The sequence below is a fragment of the Oryctolagus cuniculus genome, chromosome 7, assembly GCF_964237555.1.
Source record: "Oryctolagus cuniculus chromosome 7, mOryCun1.1, whole genome shotgun sequence".
NCBI classification, from domain to species: domain Eukaryota; kingdom Metazoa; phylum Chordata; class Mammalia; order Lagomorpha; family Leporidae; genus Oryctolagus; species Oryctolagus cuniculus.
This window is the reverse complement of record NC_091438.1, coordinates 77,106,175-77,129,659: the sequence shown is the minus strand read 5'-3', so window position 1 is coordinate 77,129,659 and position 23,485 is coordinate 77,106,175. Positions and strand designations below refer to the sequence as shown.

Below are 23,485 nucleotides of genomic sequence, written 5' to 3'. Positions count from 1 at the left end.
GAGAAATTTAAAGCTTTTGACTTTGTAGTCAGTCAAGTTTGGGATCAAAACACAAAATTGACATTGTTATTGGTCCTCAAAAGGAAGTTAGGTTAAAACAAAATGTTGAGATCCTCTGCTCTCTTCTGAGCAATTTTCATATACATAACAAGGCATATCTTTTCCGCATTATGGACAGCAAGAAATTGGAAAAGATTTTTCTCTGAGTAATATAACCAGGTAGAGAGAAAAAATATGTGGGGGAAAAAGGCAACTTGGAAGAAACAGAATATGAAAGGAAACAGAACTGAAAAATATAAACAAGGAAAATACTAGAACTGTGAATAATATTCTCAAAGTAAATAGAGAAAATATTGCATCCACCAAATAAAGTCCTATTAAAAAAGAAAATATAAAAAAGAGACCTTTATGATAGCAGAAATGAAAAATCCTCTAGAAAGAATAAAAGATGAACTTGAAGAAGTCTGTCAAAGTAAAACAGAATAACAGAGATAAAAATATGAATGAAAATAAAACAAGAGGGCTCATCTAGTGTGAGGGGGCTTCAAAAAGTTCACGGGAGATTTGTTTTGGCATTCCGTTTTCTCATGAACTTTTTGGAGCCCCCTCATCGGTACATTTTCAAAATAATTAGCATCCTAGAAAAGAGAAAACACCTAATATGGGCAAAAATAATTCAAGAAAATTTCCACCAAATTCAAAGATCAGTTTCCAGATAGAATTTTCCAAGTCCCTGCCACAATAGATCCATATCAAAACACATCTTTGTGAAGTTTCAAAACACAAGTCAGAGAGAAGAGCCCACCAACTTCCAGACAGAAGAATGAAAAACAGACACACTTCATGCAATTAAGAATCAGAATGGAATTGGACAGTCATGTTGGAAGCAAGAAGATAATGGAATCATATTTTTAAATTTCTTAAGTAGAGTGATTTCCAACAAAGATATATATACTCTGGCAACTTTCATCAATTAAAAATAATGGTAAAGGCATTTTTTTTTTAAAGACTTTATTTATTTGAAAGGCAGAGTTAGGAGGAGAGGCAGAGAGAGAGAGAAATCTTCTATCACTGGTTCACTCCCCAAATGGCTAGAATGGTGGGGGTTGGGCCATGCTGAAGCCAGGAGCCCAGAGCAGCTTCTGGGTCTTCTGTGTGGGTGCAGGGGCCCAAGTACTTGGGCCATCCTTTACTGCCATACCAAGAACGATAGCAGGGAACTGGATTGGAAGTGTAGCAGCTGGGACTTGAACCGGAATCCATATGGGATACCAGCATCGCAGGTGGAAGCCTAACCTGCTAGGCCACAATGCTGGCCCCAGTAAAGGCATTTTTATCCATGGAGATTCAAAAAATTATCTATTACAACACTGCTGTCAATATGTTCTAGAAAAATGATGATGGGATAGAGAAAGGAGAAGGCATGGAACTAGGAAATTAAAATCAAGAGGCAGGTCTAATAAGTCCCTGGGATAATGGGTAAGAGAAATCCCAAGGAAGTAGCCGGGTATTAGGACTAGTTGGTAATGAGTTGAAATTTTAGGAAAGATTTAATCAAGAAAGTAAAACTGATAGAATTCCTGATGTATCAGAAAATGTGGAGAGATTTAAAGAACTGGGAGAAACTGGGGTTGTTTTAAAATCAATGCACTGAAAACTAAGCAAATTGGGGGAAAAAAGTATAAACTCTGCCATTTAAAAAAAATTTGTAAGAAAGGAAATAAAATGGTATACGTAGGGTCGGCGCTGTGGCATAGTGGGTAAAGCTGCCACTTTCAGTGCCAGCATCCCATATGGGTGCTGGTTCAAGTCCCAGCTGCTCCACTTCTGATCTAGCTCTCTGCTGTGGCCTGGGAAAGCAGTAGAAGATGGCCCAAGTCCTTGGGCCCCTGCACTCACGTGGGGGACCTGGAGGAAGCGCCTGGCTTCTGATCGGCACAGCTCCAGCCACTGAGGCCAACTGGGGAGTGAACCAGTGGATAGAAGACTAGACTCTCTGCCTTTCTCTCTCTCTGCCTCTTTGTGTAACTCTGACTTGCAAATGAATAAATAAATCTTAAAAAAAAAAAAAAGGTATACATTTCATGACTTAGTTGTAAACAGCTTTTGCAAATTCATAGTTATTTGGGTTAGAGATCAGGGTTTGGGGGCCGGTGCTGTGACGTAGTAGGCTAAGCCTCCACCTGCAGCACTGGTTCGTGTCCCGCTGCTCCTCTTCTGATCCAGCTCTCTGCTATGGCCTGGGAATGCAGTGGAAAATGGCCCAAGTCCTTGGGCCGCTGCACCCACATGGGAGACCCAAAAGATGCTCCTGGCTTCAGATTGGCTCAACTCTGGCTGTTGAGGCCTTTTGGGGAGTGAACAGAGGATGGATGAGCTTTCTCTCTGTCTCGCCCTTTCTCCATCTGTTCCCTATCTCTCAAATAAATAAATAAAATCTTAAAAAAAAATCGAGTCTGTGTGGCAAAGTGGATGAAACTGCCACCTGCAATACCAATATTCTATATGGATGCCAGTTTCAGTCCCAGCTGCTCCACTTCTAATCTAGCCACCTGCTAATAGCCTGGGAAAGCAGTGGAAGATGGCCCAAGTCCTTGGGCCCCTGTACCCATGTGGGATGAAGCTCCTGATTCAGCCTGGCCCAGCCCCATCCTTTGTGGCCATTTGGTGATTAAACCAATGGATGGAAGATCTCTGTCTTTGTCTCTCCTTCTCTCTCTCTCTCTCTTAACTCTGCCTTTCAAATAAATTGGGTCTGGACTAATGGTATTCCTGGGACACTTGGCAGAAACAGTGTAATACCACTTTGGAAGGATACTTCTCCCCAAGCTATTTTTGGGTCCCACCAAAAAAGTATAAAAAGCAGGAAAGACAACCAATGAAACAAAACAAAAAAACAGCAAGCAAACCAAAAAGCCCTGCTGATGATGAGCATATAACAAAACCTTACCCAATATATATTCTCCTTATTGAAAGGAGATGAAATATGAATATTAATTTAGTTATGCCTGTATTTTTCCCCCTTGTAGTATAATTAATGTCTGTTGTTTAAGTCACATGTATTGTTTTTTAATAGAAAGGACAGGTCTTACTTTCAGTATGCATTTCATTTCTACATAAGACAAGATGGCAACATTTTATTTTTAAAATGAGATCTAATTTTGTTTTGTCAATTTTTTTTAACAGAGTAAAAAGAAATTTGAAAGAGAATGTAGAGAAGCAGAAAAGGCACAACAGAGTTACGAAAGATTGGATAATGATACCAATGCAACCAAGGCAGATGTTGAAAAGGTAAGAAATAATCCAAACTAACGTTGATATCAAAATAATTTACCTATGTATGGAAAAAAGTCACACATTTATATACGTATTAGAATTTCCTCAAGAGATACACCGTCTCTGTGTCTAAAATATACAAATATTTGCCTACTTATTGGTTTGAGAAAGTAATATATATTAATTTATTATAATAATTGCATTCATAATGCAGAGGGAAGACATAGTTGCTATTAGGATTGAGTTTCTGTCTTGTTCCAAAATAATATAGAAAGCTTCAGGGTTTGCACATAGTGGCTGGGCAGTGTGTGTGTCAAGAGTATGTGATTTTAGCTTTATTAATTCATTTTGGAAAACCAAATTCTCTTGTTGCTGATTCTGGGCCAGATGTTTTGTAACACAACTGTTAGGAGCATTAACCTTGTTATTGCTGCTGTTTAGCCACCCTGCCCCCATGCCTATGCTGCTCTTTATCTTAGAATTTTAATAGTGCTGAAATGTTAGGATTTTGAATTATAGATGAACATCACATCATACTTTTTAGTATCCTAAAGGCCCACCATTATTCTGTTTTCTTTCTTGGATTTTATGATTCTCTACAGGATCAGAATGAGAAAAAAGAAGGGAGAGGGGAATAATTTATTTTCTGCCTTCCATCTTCTTTTCCAATTAAAACTCTTAAAGCCGTGTAAATTCCAGGTTACGCTTACTTTAAAGGTCTTCTAAGTATAACTTGTGTTGCTTATACTCATATTTTCTACCCTCTTTTTAGTGACTTACCATACCTATAATGATAGTGAGTTCCCTGTCATTGGAAATGTACAGTCTCCAGCCGACTGCTCATTTTCCCCCACCCCCGATTTAAGATTTTCTTATATTGACTCCATTCATCTCTCTGTTTTAGGTTTTTTGATACCAAAGGAAGAATATCCAGTCTATTTTTTTCTCTGAATAGCTTTTTAGATATTTGGAACAGATTCTTTATTCTTAGATGAATTGTTATGTTGCTTCGACTATTTCACATATGTTCCAGTGACTTAAAACTGGAACAGTTTCCGCTGATGGGAAAGCATTTGAAATCCTTTACTTGGCTTGTGGTAGAAAATGAAGAGAGGCAGTGATAAATGAATGTTAGAGTTCCAGATTGGAACTTGGAATATGTTTTTATATAAAAGTTGTTTGGGCCATAGGATTTAGTGTCCATATTACTTATTTATTTTACAATATTCAAATATACCATGGATAAAAGAGACTTTTATGGGCTTATATGAGATGTTGGCTACTATGTATTTCCATAGGTCTCATTTCTGAGTTAAGAATTAAACTTGTAAACTTAGTATTAGAAGATGGGGACCACATTTGTGGAAACTGGAATTAGAATAACAAAATATATTCACAGTGTTCTATAGTTTACAAAGCAATGTCTTGTAAAATGCTTGGAACACTGAAAAATCGAATTTAATTCTTATTTTGTGTTTTCTTATTAGAACAGTTGAGAAATTTGTTTAGGTTACTCTTTAGTAAGTCTAGAATCAACAATTTGTGTTTGTATTCTAATGTTCTGATCATTGTAGATAATAATATTTTGGCTTTCTCCAAGAGATGGAAAGAATAGAACTATATTATTCTAAACAAGTATTACTTAAAGTACCTATGGTTTTGCACCAAGGTGGAAATCATTGTTGAATATGTTATCTAAAGATCACATTTTTATCAGTATTTACCGTCATTACTTGCACTGTGATTTTTAGTTTCATATTTTAGTTAGATATAAATAAATCAAAGAAATGTTTTACTTTCTTAATTGTCTAAAACATTTGTGAAGGTACCTCTGTTTCTCTTCTGATTAAAAATATATTGTTTTAGGATACAATGTAATTTATTTAGTTATTTGCAATCTGATTTTGATAAGAGCAGGTTTTATTTGAATGGATTGCTACAAAGAAGTAAGGTAATTAAAATAGGGAAAGGAGGAATATTGTAATAAGGAGACCGCTCTGACCATAAGATTTGCAAGCATCTCTTTACATTTTAAATAGTTATTGCTTTGAAAGAGTCAGACTGCTTCATGATTCTCTTGATGTCGAATGTTGGCTTCTGTGTTGACGAGATCTAGTTTTAGTATCATTTTTCAGAGAAGTGAATTGCTATGAATTTGTTGTTGATAATGATTTGGTCCAATTTGCCTTTAGGCCAAACAGCAGTTGAATCTGCGTACACATATGGCTGATGAGAATAAAAATGAATATGCTGCACAGTTACAGAACTTTAATGGAGAACAACACAAACATTTCTACGTAGTGATTCCTCAGATTTACAAGGTAAATTTTAGAAAAATTAAGTTAATGTGGTTTGGGAGAGCTAGTTTTTAAATACAACGCGTAAGTTTTAAAGCAGTATGTTTTTAGATTCACTAGTTAACAAAATTAGTGATAAGAGATTTAACTATGAATATAAGTTCGGAAAGTAAATTTTCCCTTTTATTTGTTAAGAACATTATTTAAAAGAGTGACAGAAATGTAGGGAGACAAATCTTCTATACTCTGGGGCTGACTACTTGGGCCATCCTCTGCTGCCTTCCCAGGAACATTAGTAGGAAGCTGAATTAGAAGCAGAGTAGCTGGAACTGAAACCAGCTGGCATCCTTCTTGCATTGCAAGCAGCAGCTTAACCCACTGCACCACAATACTGCCCTCTCCCTAACTTTGAAATCAGAAAATTTTCTGCATATTTATTTAGTGGTATTATTTGCAGTTCACTAAAACACTACACTAATGTTTTTGAGATAAATTTTAATATCAGAGTACTCCAGAAAGTTTATGGAAAATGGAAAAAAAGGAGTTAAAGGGTAGGCAATGTGGCACAGCAGAGTAAGCTGCCACTTTGGTCACCCATATTCCATATTAGAATGCCTGGTTCAAGTCCTGGCTACTCCACTTTGGATCCAACTTCTACTAATACGAATCCTGGGAGGCAGCGGAGTATGGCTCAAGTGCTTCAGCCCCTGCCACCCACATGAGAGTTCCAGCCTTTTGGTTTTGGCTTGGGTCTGGTCAAGCCCCGCTACCTTTAAAATAAAAATAAGCGTTTAAAAATGAAAAAATATTAATTCAGTGTTTTTGCATTAAAATAATCTTGCATTTTAATTCCATTTTCCCATGGGCTTTTTGAAGTACTGTTACATTGTATCATCAACTATTTTGATGTGATTGTAATCTGCTCACCTTGAATTGGCATGTACCTTTTTGACACCATCCCAGGATCATTGGCATTAGTTCAGATGGTAGAAATAAATCATTTAAAATGTATGTTAGTTTGGTTCTGCCTGCTATCTTACAGGCTCTGTTTGATGCTAAATGTAATTTGGGCCTTGAACTTGCTTCTAAATCCTGTCCATCATGACTTGATAGCAGTTGCCAAAGAGCCTCAGATAAAAACTCCAGAATTTATATGAGGGTAAAATCATTTTACTGTTTTTTTCTAGAAAGAAGGGAAACTAGAGAACAGAGATTTAATAAACATGCTGAATGAGATAGTCTGTAGGAGCAGGGTTTCTGTGAAAAGAGAGCTGGCCTACTGTTTTCTTTATAAGCCAAGTTAGAAGAACAGAGGAAGCATAGTGAGAGTTGGTAGACTGGAGTGGATATCAGATTCTGTTCATTTAAACCAGAGTGTCAAGCCAGCCAGTCCTCCCTCTGTTGTTTTTCTGGGTTCTCTGACTCAATCTTCCTATTTGAGGGAAACCTGAACTGAAAGATAAACTGCTGCTTGTGATTGGGAGCCTGTTCCATTTGTTTGGACCTTGCTATGGAGCATTCTGGCCACCTTGTGATGCCAGGAATAGGTTGTCTGTGTGTAAATGCAAGTCTCAAACTTTAAAATTATTAAAGTAATTAAAGAGAAAAAGTGGTATGAAGACTATGGGAGTTGAATACTTAAACAGTGTACCTTATTCCAAGGAAAGAAAAAGGTCAGTTTTAAATAGGAAGTATCAAACATGCATTTAAATTATTGAGCTTCATGTGTCCCAGTACATTTCTTGGTAGCATGTACAATATTTTGAATTCTGATGATTTGATTGTATATATGTGTCACTTTGACCTATGGCTCCTGGACACCTCTGTGTCTCCAGCTTTTTTGAGAGTCATTCTTTGAACTGTAGATTGTGATAGGTCTGGGTACCTGTTAGTCTGCAATCAACTATGGACCCTTGGTTCAGCCAGGTCTTACCAAAGTGTTCTGAACTAATTTAAGGGATTAGAAATTTCAGATTTGTATACAATATAGGCTAATAGCTTTAAAAAACTGGTTACTACTATGGTTAAAGAGGACCTGGCAGCCTTAGAAGTCTTGAGAACCAGTATCACCTGGCTTTAGGATGTATTAAAATCCTTGATAGATTTGTTTTCTTTCTCTTACTGTTTAGCAAGCCTTAGATTTTAAGTATTGTAAAACTGCATAGCATTTGTTAAAAGGTACTAACAAAAAAAAGTGTAATGGTTAGGATAAATAGAAATCTATATTACTTTTTGAGGAAGGGTCACTAACTGATCTTTAGAATGATAAGGAAATAATTTTTCTTTTTTTAATTCCTGGTTATTAGCAACTACAAGAAATGGATGAACGAAGGACTATTAAACTCAGTGAGTGTTACAGAGGATTTGCAGACTCAGAACGCAAAGTTATTCCTATCATTTCAAAATGTTTGGAAGGAATGATTCTTGCAGCAAAATCAGTTGATGAAAGGAGAGTAAGTATTATCTAGTTGTCTCTGAAGAAATGAATTTGGTTTATGTTTGCAGGTTCAGTAGTGAAATTAATTGGGAAAGAGGTGAAGTAATCTCTGTTGATTCTAAATTACATTCCATAAAAGAAATTCTTGGTATAGGTTAGACTCCTTTGGACTCTAAGGACTATTCTGAATGCTGAAGCCCTGATTCTTTATGCTGAAGCGCTGATTCTTTAAAAAAAAAAAAAAAAAAAGGCAAGATGTCTTAACCATATCTTTCTCCTTTTTTAAAAAATTATTTGTTTATTTGAAAGAATTACAGAGAGAGAGAGAGAGAGATCGATCTGCCATCTGCTGGTTCACTCCCCAGTTGGCTATAACGGCCAGAGCTGAGATGATCTGAAGCCAGGAGCCAGAAACTTCTCCCAGGTCTCCCACATGGGTGCAGGGGCCCAAGGACTTGGGCCATCATTTACTGCTCTCCCAGGCCATAGCAGAGAGCTGGATTCGAAGTGGAACAGCCGGGTCTCGAACAGACGTCCATATGGGATGCTGGTGCTTCAGGCCAGGGCGTTAACCCACTGCATCACAGCACTGGCCCCTAGTTTTTCATTTCTAATCCAAAAGTATAACCAATCTGTGAGCTGCGTGTTACAGTTGTCTTATCCTCTAGTCTAATGAGAATTTAGAGAATGATATGGTCAGATAGATGTAGTGCTGTCAGTTGTCTTGAACATAAGAGTTGGTACTTGTTCTCAGTCAAGAAACATGGTTAGTATATAGAATAATGATGGAGGGCATTATGAGGAAAGGAAACTGTTTTGTCCTTCCTCCTCTTGAGGAGATTTGTCTTATCACAATGTGTGTGTGTGTGTGTGTGTGTGTGTGTGTTTAAAAGATTTGTTTATTTGAGAAGCAGAGCTACAGACAGAGAGGAAGGGAGAGACAGAGAAAAAGGTCTTCCAGCTGCTGGTTCACTCCTCATATGGCAGCAGGTGCTAGAGCTGGGCCAATCTAAAGGCGGGAACCAAGAGCATCTCCTGGATTTCCCACATGGGTGCAGGAGCCCAAGCACTTGGGCCTTTTTCTGCTTTCCCAGGCCATAGCGGAGAGCTGGATCAGAAGAGGAGCAGCTCAAACAGGAACCAGCACCTATATAGGATGCTGGCACCACAGATGGAGGCCCAGCCTGCTACACCACAGTGTCAGCCCCTCCATGTGTTTTTAAAAAATAAATAATATTGACTTTTATTTTATTTGAGGGGGAGGAGAAGGGAGAGAAAGAGAAACAAAGATCTCCCATCTGCTATTTCAGGGCTTGCAACATCTGGAGCGAGCCATGCCGAAGCTGGGAGCCTGGAACTCAGTCCTAGTCTCCACATAAGTGGAAGAACCCAACTACTTGAGCTATTACCTGCTCATTAGCAGGAAGATGGAATTGGGAGCAGGGCTGGAACTCAAACTCAGGCACTCTGATACAGTGAGTGTCCCAAGTGATGTCTCAACTGTTGTGCCGAAGACCCATCCCTCATAATATATCTTAATTAAGGTGCAGCTGAATCTTTTATATGGTCATTCCATTCCTTAGTGAACACTGATTGAGTAAAAAGGCATGATGGACAGAAACTGAGGGTATGAGGAAAAAACTAGATTAGAGAACTAGTGTTTGGTGAAAGTCAAGTATGTACTACATATTTTAGAATTTGCAGCAAACCTATCAAGTAGAGATCATATAAATATTAGTGAGCAACCTTACTGTAACAACAAATATAATCCTTACTTAAATTTAAAAATGGAAAAACTATTTTTGACTTCTTGAATAATTGGAAAATCCAAAGTGTGTATATACACAGGTATTTCAGAAAGCTTGTAGAGAAGTAGAATGTAAAGATAAGTTTATTTTTGTGCAACAAATTTTTGAAATGTATTTTTTTATAATATGAATTTTCTGTGAAGTTTTTGATGACCCTTCATATGTTTCTGAATGCCCAGATCCAGGGTTATTCAATATTAACTGGGCCCCTCGTCTTGCAGTCTTCTTATCCTTAACAAATGATTGCTGAGGGTTGCATTAGTGACAGAAGTGAGGTATGACTCTTAGCTAAATGATGGACAAAATATGCTATTAATAGAAATAGAAAAGAGGAGAGGTAGTTAGGAATGGGGAAGAATTTGTGGAGAATAAAGTATCCTGTTTGAAAATAATGAGCTTAGACCGGCACCATGGCTCACTAGGCTAATCCTCCACCTGCGGCGCTGGCACCCTGGGTTCTAGTCCTGGTTGGGGCACCGGATTCTGTCCTGGTTGCTCCTCTTCCTGTCCAGCTCTCTGCTGTGGCCTGGGAGTGCAGTGGAGGATGGCCCAAGTGCTTGGGCCCTGTAGCCGCATGGGAGACCAGGAGAAAGCACCTGGCTCCTGGCTTCAGATCGGCACAGCGCACCAGCCGTAGCGGCCATTTGGGGGGTGAACCAACGGAAGGAAGACCTTTCTCTCTGTCTGTCTCTCTCTCTCTAACTCTGCCTGTCAAAAAAAAAAAAAAATAATAATAATAATGAGCTTAAAGTGTTAATAAAATATTCAGTTAGAGGTATGTATGTCTTGAAACAATATGTAATTTTCATGTGAGTTTTTAAGCTTTAGATGAATTATCATAAATTTTGCATTTCCAAATATGCTTTTTACATTGTTTATAAGATTTTTTTTCCTATTGATTTGTTAACATTCTGCAATGTAAATTTAATGTTTTTTTTAATCTTTTCCCTGTTGGATGAATAAAAGCCTTTCTACTACTCTCTTACTCTTTAATGATTAGATGCTCTTTCTTTATTCCCATGACCAGCATCTTTGTATACATACATCCTTTAAAGCAAAAAGCCTATTTCCTTCAAAAGTTCTCAGGGTTTCTACTTTATAATAATTTTTCTATATATTCTTTTTGTCAGTTTAGCCTTTCTTATCAGTAAATAGTTTTCAGTTGAATTTCAGGGGATATGGTAAATTAAGTGGTGATTTTTAAGTGTAGTTTTTCTGTAGGGTTTGAAATATTTATTAAAAATTCACAAGAAGAAATTACTTTAAACATTAAATAATTACTTCAGAATTATTTCTTTAAAGTTTTGTTTTCTTGCACTGATTAAAGTTTTGAAAGCTAATGTGTTATGAGCAAATGAATTGGTTTTGAAAATTTCTGTTCTTGTTTGTAGGACTCTCAAATGGTGGTAGACTCCTTCAAGTCTGGTTTTGAACCTCCAGGAGACTTTCCATTTGAAGATTACAGTCAACATATTTATAGAACCATTTCTGATGGGACTATCAGTGCATCCAGACAGGAAGGTGGGAAGGTAGATGCCAAAACCACAGTGGGAAAAGCCAAGGGCAAATTGTGGCTCTTTGGAAAGAAGCCAAAGGTAAAAAATCATAAAATTCCTATATGCTATTCAGGTTTCTTTAGTGTATCAATGTAGGTATTGAATGGTTAATGATTTACTACTAAAGAAGAATAAACATTTTCAATTTGGAAGATTTGAACTTATACTTTTTGGAAATGGATTTTTATGCCTTAAGTAAAAATGAGATCTGGATTTAATATTTGACCACTGCTTGGTTGTAATGAGTAAAAATATTGAGTAGTCCTTATGCAGCTAAGTGATATACTTTGAAATTTACTTTGTATATAATTTCTACCAGAATTTCTAAGGAAACATGTGGTCGACTGAAAGACCACTAAAATTGTAATTCTGAATTGGAATAGATGTTTGACCACCACAATAATAAATGTCAGATTAGGTCTTACAGATCATACTAATAAAATTATTTATTACCCATATGAGTTTTTAATGGGAAGGGCTTAGTGTTCTTGATTAATTGAAGTTTTAAAAATTTCTGGTTTGCCAAGAGAATCTCACTTTTTGTTAGAATCTACCTTTTGATATGTTATTTACTTTAGATATACAAATCCAGCTAACCAGGTTAGCAAAATGGAGTAGAGGAATGCTTTGTCTTTCACTAATAATTTAGTGATTGCAGTAGTGTCCTATCTGTGAAAATAGATATATCCTTTAAAAATTATTTATTTATTTATTTGAAAGGCAGAGTTACAGAGAGAGAGGGAGTGACAGAGATCTTCCATCTGCTGGATCACTCCTCAGATGGCCACATTGGCCAGGGCTGGGCCAGGCCGAAGACAGGAGCCAGGAATTTCCTTCCAGGTCTCCCACGTGGGTAGCAGGGGCCTAAACACTTGGGCCATCTTTCTCTGGTTTTCCGAGGCCATTAGCAGGGAACTGGATCAGAAGTGGAACAGCAAGGACATGAACCAATGCTTTTTGGGGTGCTGGCATTGTGGCGGCGGCTTTGCCTGTTACACAGTGCTAGCACCAGATTATATAGTTTTAAACTGCAATGTTATATTTATTAGAGTATGTTCTACTTTAAATTATCTTTTTGATTCTGTCATGAGTGTGGATGAAATTTAACTCAAATTACAATGTACCTATAATTATCTTTACCAGCACAATTATAATTAACTCAGCCTTTATTCATACTTTTAATTTTGTCTCAAGAAGTTGAGAGGTAAGATCTTTTTTGGTCAGATCAGAGTATAGCTCTTAGAAATACAAGGAATTTTGGGATTTAAAAAAAAAGAGACACATGAAATAAGAATGTATTAGAAAAACTGAGAAGAAAGCCTATAATAAATTATTTTTGCTTATTTGTGTTAATAATTATAATTTAAATATTTTATTGTGACATTTAGATAACTAGCTATAGCTGCTGCCTTTATCTCTTGACAAGTACAGGTTAAGAATAACTAGGAATTCGTGATGATGCTAATATTTTAGAAATCAGAAAATATTTTTTAATCTAGGTCATGTTGCTCTCTAACATAGTTTGTGTATTTTATATTTTTAATCTGTCATCTTATAAAGGTGATCACGTGAAATTAAACATTTTTAAAGGTAAATTTGACTTTTTAAAATGATAGTTTTGGACAAAACTGTTTAATATTTCTATAGAATACTTTATTTGAGGATATTTTGTGAAAAATATGTTACCAAAAATAGATTTCATTTAGGGCAAAGCAATGCACATTTGGCTTATTGATTCCTTTCTTTATTTCCATATTAGCCACAGTCCCCACCCTTAACCCCTACTAGTTTATTCACATCCAGTACTCCTAATGGGTCCCAGTTTCTCACATTCTCCATTGAGCCTGTGCATTATTGTATGAATGAAATAAAAACAGGGAAGCCCAGAATTCCTTCTTTCAGAAGCCTCAAAAGAGGGGTAAGTTAATAATGGATTAAAATGCATGATGGCCTATTGTGTGTGTAGTGTGGCTTTTAATACTCTCCACCCTCATTATAAGGCTCTCTCCTGGAAATATATAGTTTAAAACCACCACAGAATTGAGTATAGCTGCCCTAAGTTAAAATCAACTCCTCTTTATACATTTGAAAATACTCAACCATAAAAAAATGGTATTATAAAGAGGGTGCTGGGTACAATCATATTTAGCTATTTTTTTGTTTATGTGAAATCATATGTCCACCATTGTCTTGTAATGTATTTACATTTTTAAGACTTTCAGTAATTTGTCACCAGAGTTACTCTTGTAATAATTTGTCGCTAATGCTGACTTCACCTGCCAATTTTAGAGCATATTATTTTGTTGACAATAAAATGTCAAGGTCAATTTTAATTGCCCTGCTTACTTTCAGAAGCATAAAAGCACAATTTCCAATAAATAAGAAAATGATAGGCATATCAAATATAAAGATTGTTTATAAGTCAAACTAAGATAATATGTTAGAAGGTATTTTGTAAATCGTAAAGCCCATAAATACTAAGTAATATTGAATAATGTTTACATAACATAATTTATTTTCTTGAATTAAAGGTAAATAATTTTTGTCAATTTCCCTGTATTTTTTTTGTTGGCCAGCCTTTGGTATTTACTTACTTAAAAAACTAATACAGTATTAAGCTTTTCCTTAACAACAACTATTATCCTAGTGGTAAATAAATTAGTCTTATTCCATTATGTTAGGCTAATTTTTCTTGTTTGGTTTTAAGGGTATTCTTTTGATAATTGTAGCCCATAGTTCAGACACATCTATCAGAATGGTTTGGATGTTATAAAACAGTGTAAAAAACCTATTGATGAAAAATCAGTCTTAGCAGTTTGGTTTTAAGATTAAGTCTAATCATTAACAGTAATATGCTAAAATTGGATTCTTCTTCCTTTTCCTTTTATTTCCTTTTCTTTTCTTTGCTCCCCTGTTTCTCTTGTTTGTTTTCTTTGGTCCTTTAAAAATTAAAAATAATAATTATTATTTATTTGTAAGGCAGAGATATAGAAAGAGACAGAGATCTTGTATCTGTTCACTCCCCAAATACCCACAACAATGGAGATGGACCAGGCTGAAGCCAGAAATCCAAAACTCAATCTGAGTTTTCCACATAGGTGGTAGGGACCCAGGTATTTGAGCTATCACCTGCTATCTCCCAAGGTCTTCAGCAGGAAGCTCTATTAGAAGTGGATCTAGGAACGGAACACAGGCACTCCATTATGGAATGTAGGCATTGTAAAGTGGTATCCCGATCTCTGTGCCATGCTCACCCCTATTCTGTAGCCCTTTCTGATCTCAGATTACATTTTAGCCACCTGTGGAACAAGACATCTTCATTTAAGGCAAGATTACTTTTTTTTTTTTTTTTTTTTTTGACAGGCAGAGTGGACAGTGAGAGAGAGAGAGACAGAGAGAAAGGTCTTCCTTTGCCGTTGGTTCACCCTCCAATGGCCGCCGCTGCAGCCGGCGCACCGCGCTGATCCGATGGCAGGAGCCAGGAGCCAGGTGCTTTTCCTGGTCTCCCATGGGGTGCAGGGCCCAAGCACCTGGGCCATCCTCCACTGCACTCCCTGGCCATAGCAGAGAGCTGGCCTGGAAGAGGGGCAACCGGGACAGAATCCGGCGCCCCAACCGGGACTAGAACCCGGTGTGCCGGCGCCGCAAGGTGGAGGATTAGCCTATTGAGCCACGGCGCCGGCCGCAAGATTACATTTTTATCTACATTTCCATTATAGCAGTATGACAGACTTCACTGACATCAGTAATGCAGTAGAAGTGTCCCAGCCCCAGTGTATTATGTCCCTTTTGAATTTCTTTTTTTTTTTTTTTTTTGACAGGCAGAGTGGACAGTGAGAGAGAGAGACAGAGAGAAAGGTCTTCCTTTGCCGTTGGTTCACCCTCCAATGGCTGCCGCGGCCGGCGTGCTGCGGCCGGCGCACCGCGCTGATCCGATGGCAGGAGCCAGGAGCCAGGTGCTTTTCCTGGTCTCCCATGGGGTGCAGGGCCCAAGCACCTGGGCCATCCTCCACTGCACTCCCTGGCCACAGCAGAGGGCTGGCCTGGAAGAGGGGCAACCGGGACAGAATCCGGCGCCCCGACCGGGACTAGAACCCGGTGTGCCGGCGCCGCTAGGCGGAGGATTAGCCTAGTGAGCCGCGGCGCCGGCCTTCTTTTTTTGTTTTTTAAGAACTTTGCATTTGCCTTACCTAATTCTATATAAATGGGTCATGTAACAGGTAATTAATAGCATTTTGACAATCCCTGTGGATGAACTTGTGTTACCATAAAACTGCCTGTCGTTACTTTTAAAGCCTTTAAAACTTTTTTGAAAGACTCCAAAAAATCATATTTGAGATTTTTATTCCTGAGATATGAGGGTAGAATTTCTGTATTGCTTCTCTGTGATGATTTAGATCATACTAAACATAATGTTTTTACATAAATCATAAGAAATTACTATTTAGTAGCTGTGTTTTTGTAATCATTTTTATATCCTATGTATCGAGTTTTCCAGGCCTAGTTAAAGTACTCTACACAGTATGGTCACAGAGATAGGAAGTTAAGTATAATTCCATGAAAAATCTTAGGTGATTAGAGCTGTGAGACCTATAGAAACTGTTTTTTTTTTTTTTTTTTTTTTTTTTTTTTTTTTGACAGGCAGAGTGGACAGTGAGAGAGAGAGAGAGAGAGAGAGAAAGGTCTTCCTTTTGCCATTGGTTCACCCTCCAATGGCTGCCACGGCTGGCGCGCTGCGGCCTGCGCACCGCACTGATCCGAAGGCAGGAGCCAGGTGCTTCTCCTGGTCTCCCATGGGGTGCAGGGCCCAAGCACTTGGGCCGTCCTCCACTGCCTTCCCTGGCCACAGCAGAGAGCTGACCTGGAAGAGGGGCAACCGGGAAAGAATCCGGCGTCCCGACCGGTACTAGAACCCGGTGTGCCGGCGCCGCTAGGTGAAGGATTAGCCTATTGAGCCGCGGCGCCGGCCAGAGACCTATAGAAACTTAAACATGTGACATCTTTATTATAAGTTTGTAAGTAAAATTTTATACCTATGGAACTTAAAGCTGTTTGCTTAATCATTATGTTTTATTTCTATATTTTAAAATTCATACATTGTTTTTACAGGGCTCACTTTTAGAAGGCTAAAATCCTCTCTTAGTTTTATTATTATAGTTTTCATGCTAAAGAAGAAAGTAATATGTAAAATAGAAAATGTGACAAGCAGTCCAGCTGGAGATTAGAGGAGAAACAGGGAAAAGTGGATTATAAGATAAGGGGTTGGGAAATTTCTTTCTGCTTTGAATGGTATTTGGTAGTTATGAGATACAGTTTCAAAGTTAACCCACAGAGAGATTTTCCTGTCACTTCAGAATTTCCTCAGTATTGAAAATCCAAAAAGAAGAATGTTACCTCTTTCATAAGCCAGTTTTGTGTGTTTTTACATGGACTTAAAGAGTTTTTCTGTCAGGCTTACAAAATACCTTAAAGTGTCTTAAAACTGATGAGTTGTAGAAGTCAATTCAGAAACCTGAGCTATCTTTGTTGGACACTGGTTTTCTGAAATGCCTTTTCAGAAATGGGATTTTTTTTTTTTTGCATTTTTCAAAGAAAAACTGGTATAGGTAGTTACCAGGACCAGTGAGCATTGAGAAATCTGCTATTAAAACAGAGTTTTTGAGTTTTACCGTGGTACCAGCAAACCTTTTCCAAGGGAAAAGGGCCTTTAATTTCCTTTTGTCTTTTGTGAAATCAGATTCTGTTAATAGGAAACTCGAGGGTATACCCAAACCTGACTACTTAATATGCAAATTAATCTGTGATGCCTTCTTTTGAGCATCATTGGATGGTCTTTTTTGGTTTGTTTTTAGGATTTGTTTTATTTATTTGAAAGGCAAAGATACAGAGACAGAGGGAGAGACAGAAATAGAGGTCTTCCGTCTTCTGGTTTACTTCCCAAATGGCCTCAACAGCCAGGGCTGGGCCAGGCTGAAGCCAGGAGCTTCTTCCAGGTCTCCCACATGGGTGCAGAGGCCCAAGCACTTGGGCCATCTGCTGCTGCTTTCCCAGGCACATTAACAGATAACTGGATGGAAGGTGCAATAGCCTGTACTGGAACATGCACCAATATGGGGTGCTAGTGTCGCCAGTGGACGCTTTACCTCCCACACCACAGCACCGGCCCCTGGATGCTCTTTTTCAAAAGCAATTGGGTATCTCATGATAATAAGTCTCTGTTTTCTATCTAAATTGTTTATGACCTTATAGACTGCCAGATCAATTTATAAACTTTTGTCTATCCAGAGTACAGTTTTAGGAATTTGGCCTAACTTAAAATAAAATTATACCTAATAGTTTTTATTACTTAACTGATTTTCTTTTCGTCTCTCCTCTATTTATTAAGGTATAGTGAGAACATGAAGTTTTCTAGTTTATAGGCATTTTTTTTGCATTGAATGTTCATTACTTTAAAAAATACACAAGATATTTTTTAAAAAGATTAATTTTAATTATTTGAAAGACAGAATTACAAAGAGAGGTAGAGAGAGAGAGAGAGGTCTTCCATCCACTGGTTCACTACCCAAATGGGTGCAATGGCCAGAACTGAGCTGATCCAAAGCCAGGAGCCAGGAGCTTCTTATGGGTCTCCCACATGGGTGCAGGGATCCAAGGACTTGGATCATCTTCTACTGCTTTCCAGGTCCGTAGCAGAGAGCTGGATCAGAAACGGAGCAGCTGGGACTCAAACTGGCGCTGCAGGCCAGGGCTTTAACCTGCTGCACCACGGTGCTGGCCCCCAAAATATTCTAATATTCCAAGTGACAGTAAAGCTAGGATTAGCTAAAAATGAGAACATTTGCTATTTCAGCTATAATTATCTTATCTAAAAGGTATTAATATAAAAACCAGAAAAATAATTTGCATCACATAGGAATTTAGCTAGTGAAAATCATACAAGATGTCAAGTTCAAATACTTTAAATATTTTGTTTCTTGTCCTGTATATGATTTTGTTTAATAGCATTTTAAAGAAGACTTTCTTTAAATCTTTTTATCTCCTCATCAACAATTTTTTTTCTTGGGAAAATAAAATGTGGTTTTTATTTCTTGAAACTGCTGACAGTCTAAAGAATGTTAAGCTTAGTTTGGAAAGATAATGAATAGCAAATGTCATCTTTTCTTACCTTCCTAACCATTAATCTGTATGGCCAACTCATCAGAGATAAGGGGTAGATATTTTTGTCATGTATATTTATTAAAATTCATTCTTATTTTTATGTGAAATTCTATCTGACTTCTCCCCACTACCTTGTCTTGAAACACCATCATTTAGCAAATAGGGAAAGTAACATTTTTAGAGACTGTAAACCATTTGTGGTGAATGTAAGGATAAATTTTGTAAAGCTCAGTGTATTTTCTGGGTCACTGTGTGTGTGTATTTGTGCGCATGTGTATATATGTGTAGCTGGGATGCTAAACAGATGCCATACCAGTTGTAGAAGGCTTAATAGCCATAAAATGTGGGAGATATGTGTATATATAAATATTTACCTCTAGTATCTGTACACTCATTGGTCTCTTCAGACTGTCATTTCATATTTTCAGAAAGAATAACAGTCAGTTTTCTAAAGTTGCAACCATGCTTTTAGTGTTTTTTTCAAGTGTATACAGATTTCAGAATAAAAATTGAAAAACAGAAAGCAAAATTCAACCTATAATTTTGCATCTGTTAGGAAATATGTGTAGAAGACTTGAATCTGGGAAGCTCACTGATTATTTTGATGATAACATGTTTTTAATGAGCGTGTGCATTTTAAGAAATTCTTAAAACTAAAGATGTTAACCTTCACCTAACCATGAGATACTTAAGTTCAAAACAGTATTTGAACTATAAGAATTTAGATAATGGTGTTTTCTTTAATGCCCTGGGAAAGAACATTCTATTTCTTAATATTTCACATAAGATTTCTTTTTAAATGATTAATACTATATCTAATTTTATGTTTGGCTTTTCAAATATTAGTACTCTGAGTACGAAGAGCTTAAAAGTAAATTTCACTTACACAAAAATTCTCTTTAAAAGAAAATGGATGATTACTGATAGAATGAATACTATTTAATTTTGAGTTTTAATTAAACTTAGAAAATATCTGCCCATTATCATCGGTGTATGCTTTTTTTTTTAAGTAATTCACTTTCCCAAAATGTGCTTACAATTGTTTTTCTGGCATATTTGTTTGGATTGTGAAATGTACAGTATTTATTTAATATTGTAAAAAATTATAGATTATTGCATCTTCTGTATTATGGTTTCATGTGAATAATTTACCATTTCTTTCTGTTTTCCATTGAACTATTCAGTGGTCGGTGAAGATGGTAAGCCTTATGTGCTGATCTATATACTGTGCCAACATTAAGTAATCTCAAAACATTGTTTTGTTAATTCAAAACAAATGGTAAAGTACATCTCACATTTTGTGTGTGTTTTTTCTTTTTATAATTTAATCTGTAGTCCAGCATATGCCAGTACTCTCAGTGTCATAAGACTAAAAAATAATGTGGTTAACTGTCATCAACCCATTAAGTTATAAATGTTATTGGGTGGAGTTCATGTCATGTTACAGAGGGAGAATAAAATTATGGTTAAATATTTAAAAAGTACATAGTAGAGCAAAAGTTCATGTTTTTATGAAGAAGAAAAATTTAGCTAAAATCATTTTTAGTACCCTTTGGAAAGATCATATGAAGTTGATTTGCAGTGTCTGACAAGAACTCTTAGATTTTTCCAAAAACAAAGAAAGAAAAGTTAGTGCTCTATTCTTCTGAATTACTGAAGGGGAATAGAAGCACATATGATGTAAATATTTGTGTGTGTGTGTGTGTGTGTGTTCCATTTGACATTTATTTCAAACAAATTAATTGAGCTACATTATGAGGAGCTAACCCCAAAATTACTGGGAGCTTATATAGGAGCTATACCAAATAACTTGCGGGAAATAAACTAATCTTTTTTTAGACAATTCCAATTTAGCATTTTGTAAATTCTCATGTAGTAAGTGAATTAACTACTAAATTTAAAAGGAACTTTGTACAGGAAATTTTGTGATTAATTTATCTAGGGCAGACTTGGTTGGTTGATAGTCTTATTCCTGGTGACTGAAAGTTGAAAAAACAAAAGCTACTTGGAAAAGACGCCCTACTTTTTGTTGGCAAGCATGTTAGATGTCCATAATTGCAGGCCACTGGGAAAAGATAGTGGGGATTGTATTATTAATTAAATGTTTAATTTGATCATGGCTTATCTTAAAAGTGAATTTTCTTTTTTAAAAAAGTAAGAAATCTTATAGTTGGTGAAATAAAACAATTTAGCATTTTTTAGGTTTAAGTGACAAGGATGCATTTATTTTGGGAGCTCATTTCAATAATGCTTTAAAAAATTGAACTATACTCATATTCTTAAAATAAACATTTTTGAAAAGAAAAATGAAGATATTATTTTTTGGAGTATATAAAATAATATTAGGTTTATATTAAATGGATTGAATAGTTGTTAATTAATGAGTTCTGTTCTAATAACTTAGCTAAAGTAACAGTGACTGAAATATTTAAAAGGAAAAAGATCACTTCAATCAGAAATTTACATCTAAATGCTAGCACTTTCTCTTAAATGATATTGTTTTTTGAATATCAAAACATCTAAATTTTCAGACATCAAACATCTTTCCTACAGATGAAATATGTCTTTGGATTATATCATTCCTTTAGAAAATAAGGTATTACTTGGATTAACAAAGGATAACTGTACATGTACTCTTTCTGCAAATATATTTTCTCCTCACTTGGTAGTTCTGCATTTTTTTTTAATGATTTATTTATTTACTTGCAAGTCAGAGTTACACAGAGGAGAGGCAAAGAGAGAGAGAGAGAGAGAGAGAGAGGGAGAGGGAGAGGGAGAGAGGTCTTCCATTCGATGGTTCACTCCCAAATTGGCCACAATGGCCAGAGGTGCGCCGATCCGAAGCCAGGAGCCAGGAGCTTCTTCTGGGTCTCCCATGTGGGTACAGGGGCCCAAGGACTTGGGCCATCTTCTACTGTTATCCCAGGCCATAGCAGAGAACTGGATTGGAAGTAGAATAGCCGGGTCTTGAACCAGCGCCCATATGGGATGCCAGCACTTCAGGCCAGGGCGTTAACCCGCTGTGCCACAGTGCCGGCCCCTGTATTTTGTTATTTAATGATCACGTATGTTTTGATCCTCAAGAATGGTTAATTAAGTGTAATCATTCAAAAGCTATATGTAGTATTATAGTTCATTAATAAGATTTTCTTTATGAGGTAAGTTGCTTCTTAGTTATATAAACTCTCCATATTTTTAGTTTGAACATTTGTAACATTCTGAGTATCATGTCAATGGGTTTGATTTGGGAATGTGGTGATAATAAAATAACTTGTATAGATGAAAAATGTTATGTGTTTCCATTTTGTTGTTGTTGCTGTAAGAAGGTTCATATGTATCCATTTTACTCTGCCAAGGCCTGAAAATGATGTGGTATTAGTCACTACCAGTTATCTGTATCTGGTGGTATTTTTGCCTATTCTGTTTTGTGGTTTTATAAAATGACTGAAATTTGAACTCTTTCTTCAGTAGACTTGTTTTCATTAATCTACACATGTAGATTTCTCTTTTTTGAAAGAAGTTGTTTGAAGCAGATTTGAAATTAACCTTAAAATTGGTGTATTAATTTTGTAGCACGTAAATTTAAAAAATAAAATTCCCTGAAAATGTCTTTTATAGTGATTTAGACTCTTTTTTTTCAGGGCCCAGCACTAGAAGATTTCAGTCATCTGCCACCAGAACAGAGACGTAAAAAACTACAGCAGCGCATTGATGAACTTAACAGAGAACTACAGAAAGAATCCGACCAAAAGTATTATTCCTTGAAGTCCCCATCTATCATTATTTATTTTAGGATCTAAATGTGTCTAAGTGTGTTATATAAAAAGTTTCAAAACAATATCCCTAATTGAGAGAAAAATATACTCCTAAACTGTAAAGTGTTACCATGTCATAGGTAAAAAATGTAATACTAGAGAATTTCTGTGGTTACAGATTTTTATTGGATTCTCATAATTATCCCTTCCATAAATTTGCAAAATAGTTTGATGATTCATTCATTGACATTAAGCATCTCTTACACTTTGATAAATTTTCCTTACAAATTGAATTTAATATCAACCTTGGGCAATAATTATTTTGTTTGCTTCAAAGCATGTTGTCAGATATTGTTGGATTACTTACAGACTTATATTTTTCAAATTTAATTTTTTTTTCTGGGGCTGGTGTGGCGGTGTAGCGGGTAAGGCCACCCACTATGATGCTGGCATCCCGTGAAGGTGTCAGTTTGTGCCCTGGCTGCTCCACTTCCAGTCCAGCTCCCCGCAATGGCCTAGGAAAAACAGCAGAGTGGAAGATGGCCCAAGTGTTTGGGCCCCTGCTACCCATGTGGGAGACCTGGGTGAAGCTCCTAGCTCCTGGCTTTGACCTGTTCCAGTGTTGGCCATTGTGGCCATCTGGAGACTGAACCAGCAGATGAAAGATCTCTCACTCTCTCTCTCTCTTTTCCTTCTCTGTTGCTGTAACTCAGACTTTCAAAATAAATAAAAAATCTTCCAGAAAATTTTTTCTTTACAAAAACTTTAGTTTGTTTTTAAAAATGGACATAGAGTAGCTCTTTGTGATGAGTTACAATGAATTGACAGCTTGCTATCTCTACACTAAAGAAAACTCTAGCATGAGAGATTGAAAGTTTTAATTTTTTTTAATGTGATTTCTCTATTTGATAGAATGATAGTGAGAGAGGAGAGATAGAGAAAGAGCTCTTTCATCCGAATTGGTTCACTCTTCAAATGGCTACAATAGCGAGTATTGGATCAGACGAAGCTGGGATCCAGGAACTCCATCCTGATCTCCTAAGTGGATGGCAAGGGCCCAAGCACTTGGGTCGTCTTCTATTTCCTTTCTGGGCACATTAGCAGGAAGTTGGGTTGGAAGTGGAACAACAGGGATTTGAACTGGGACTCGGATATAGGATGCTGGCATCACAAGCAGTGGCTGTAATCTGCTGCACCA

At 36.8% G+C, this 23,485-nt stretch overlaps 1 protein-coding gene across 9 annotated transcripts in view; it reads left to right on the top strand.

Moving 5' to 3' along the window:
- Positions 1–23,485, top strand: part of FNBP1L (formin binding protein 1 like) — a 125,293-nt gene that overhangs the window by 85,720 nt on the left and 16,088 nt on the right. For 8 of the 9 annotated variants that reach the window (XM_017346074.3, XM_070078026.1, XM_051857497.2 and 5 more), the window contains 5 exons: positions 3,187–3,291; positions 5,469–5,597; positions 7,880–8,026; positions 11,210–11,413; positions 22,174–22,283. In XM_017346074.3, coding sequence (XP_017201563.1) covers positions 3,187–3,291; positions 5,469–5,597; positions 7,880–8,026; positions 11,210–11,413; positions 22,174–22,283 — 695 coding nt within the window. Of the gene's footprint in view, positions 1–3,186; positions 3,292–5,468; positions 5,598–7,879; positions 8,027–11,209; positions 11,414–13,133; positions 13,293–19,716; positions 19,732–22,173; positions 22,284–23,485 lie in introns of all 9 variants that reach the window. The other variant, XM_017346075.3, reaches the window with a different exon arrangement.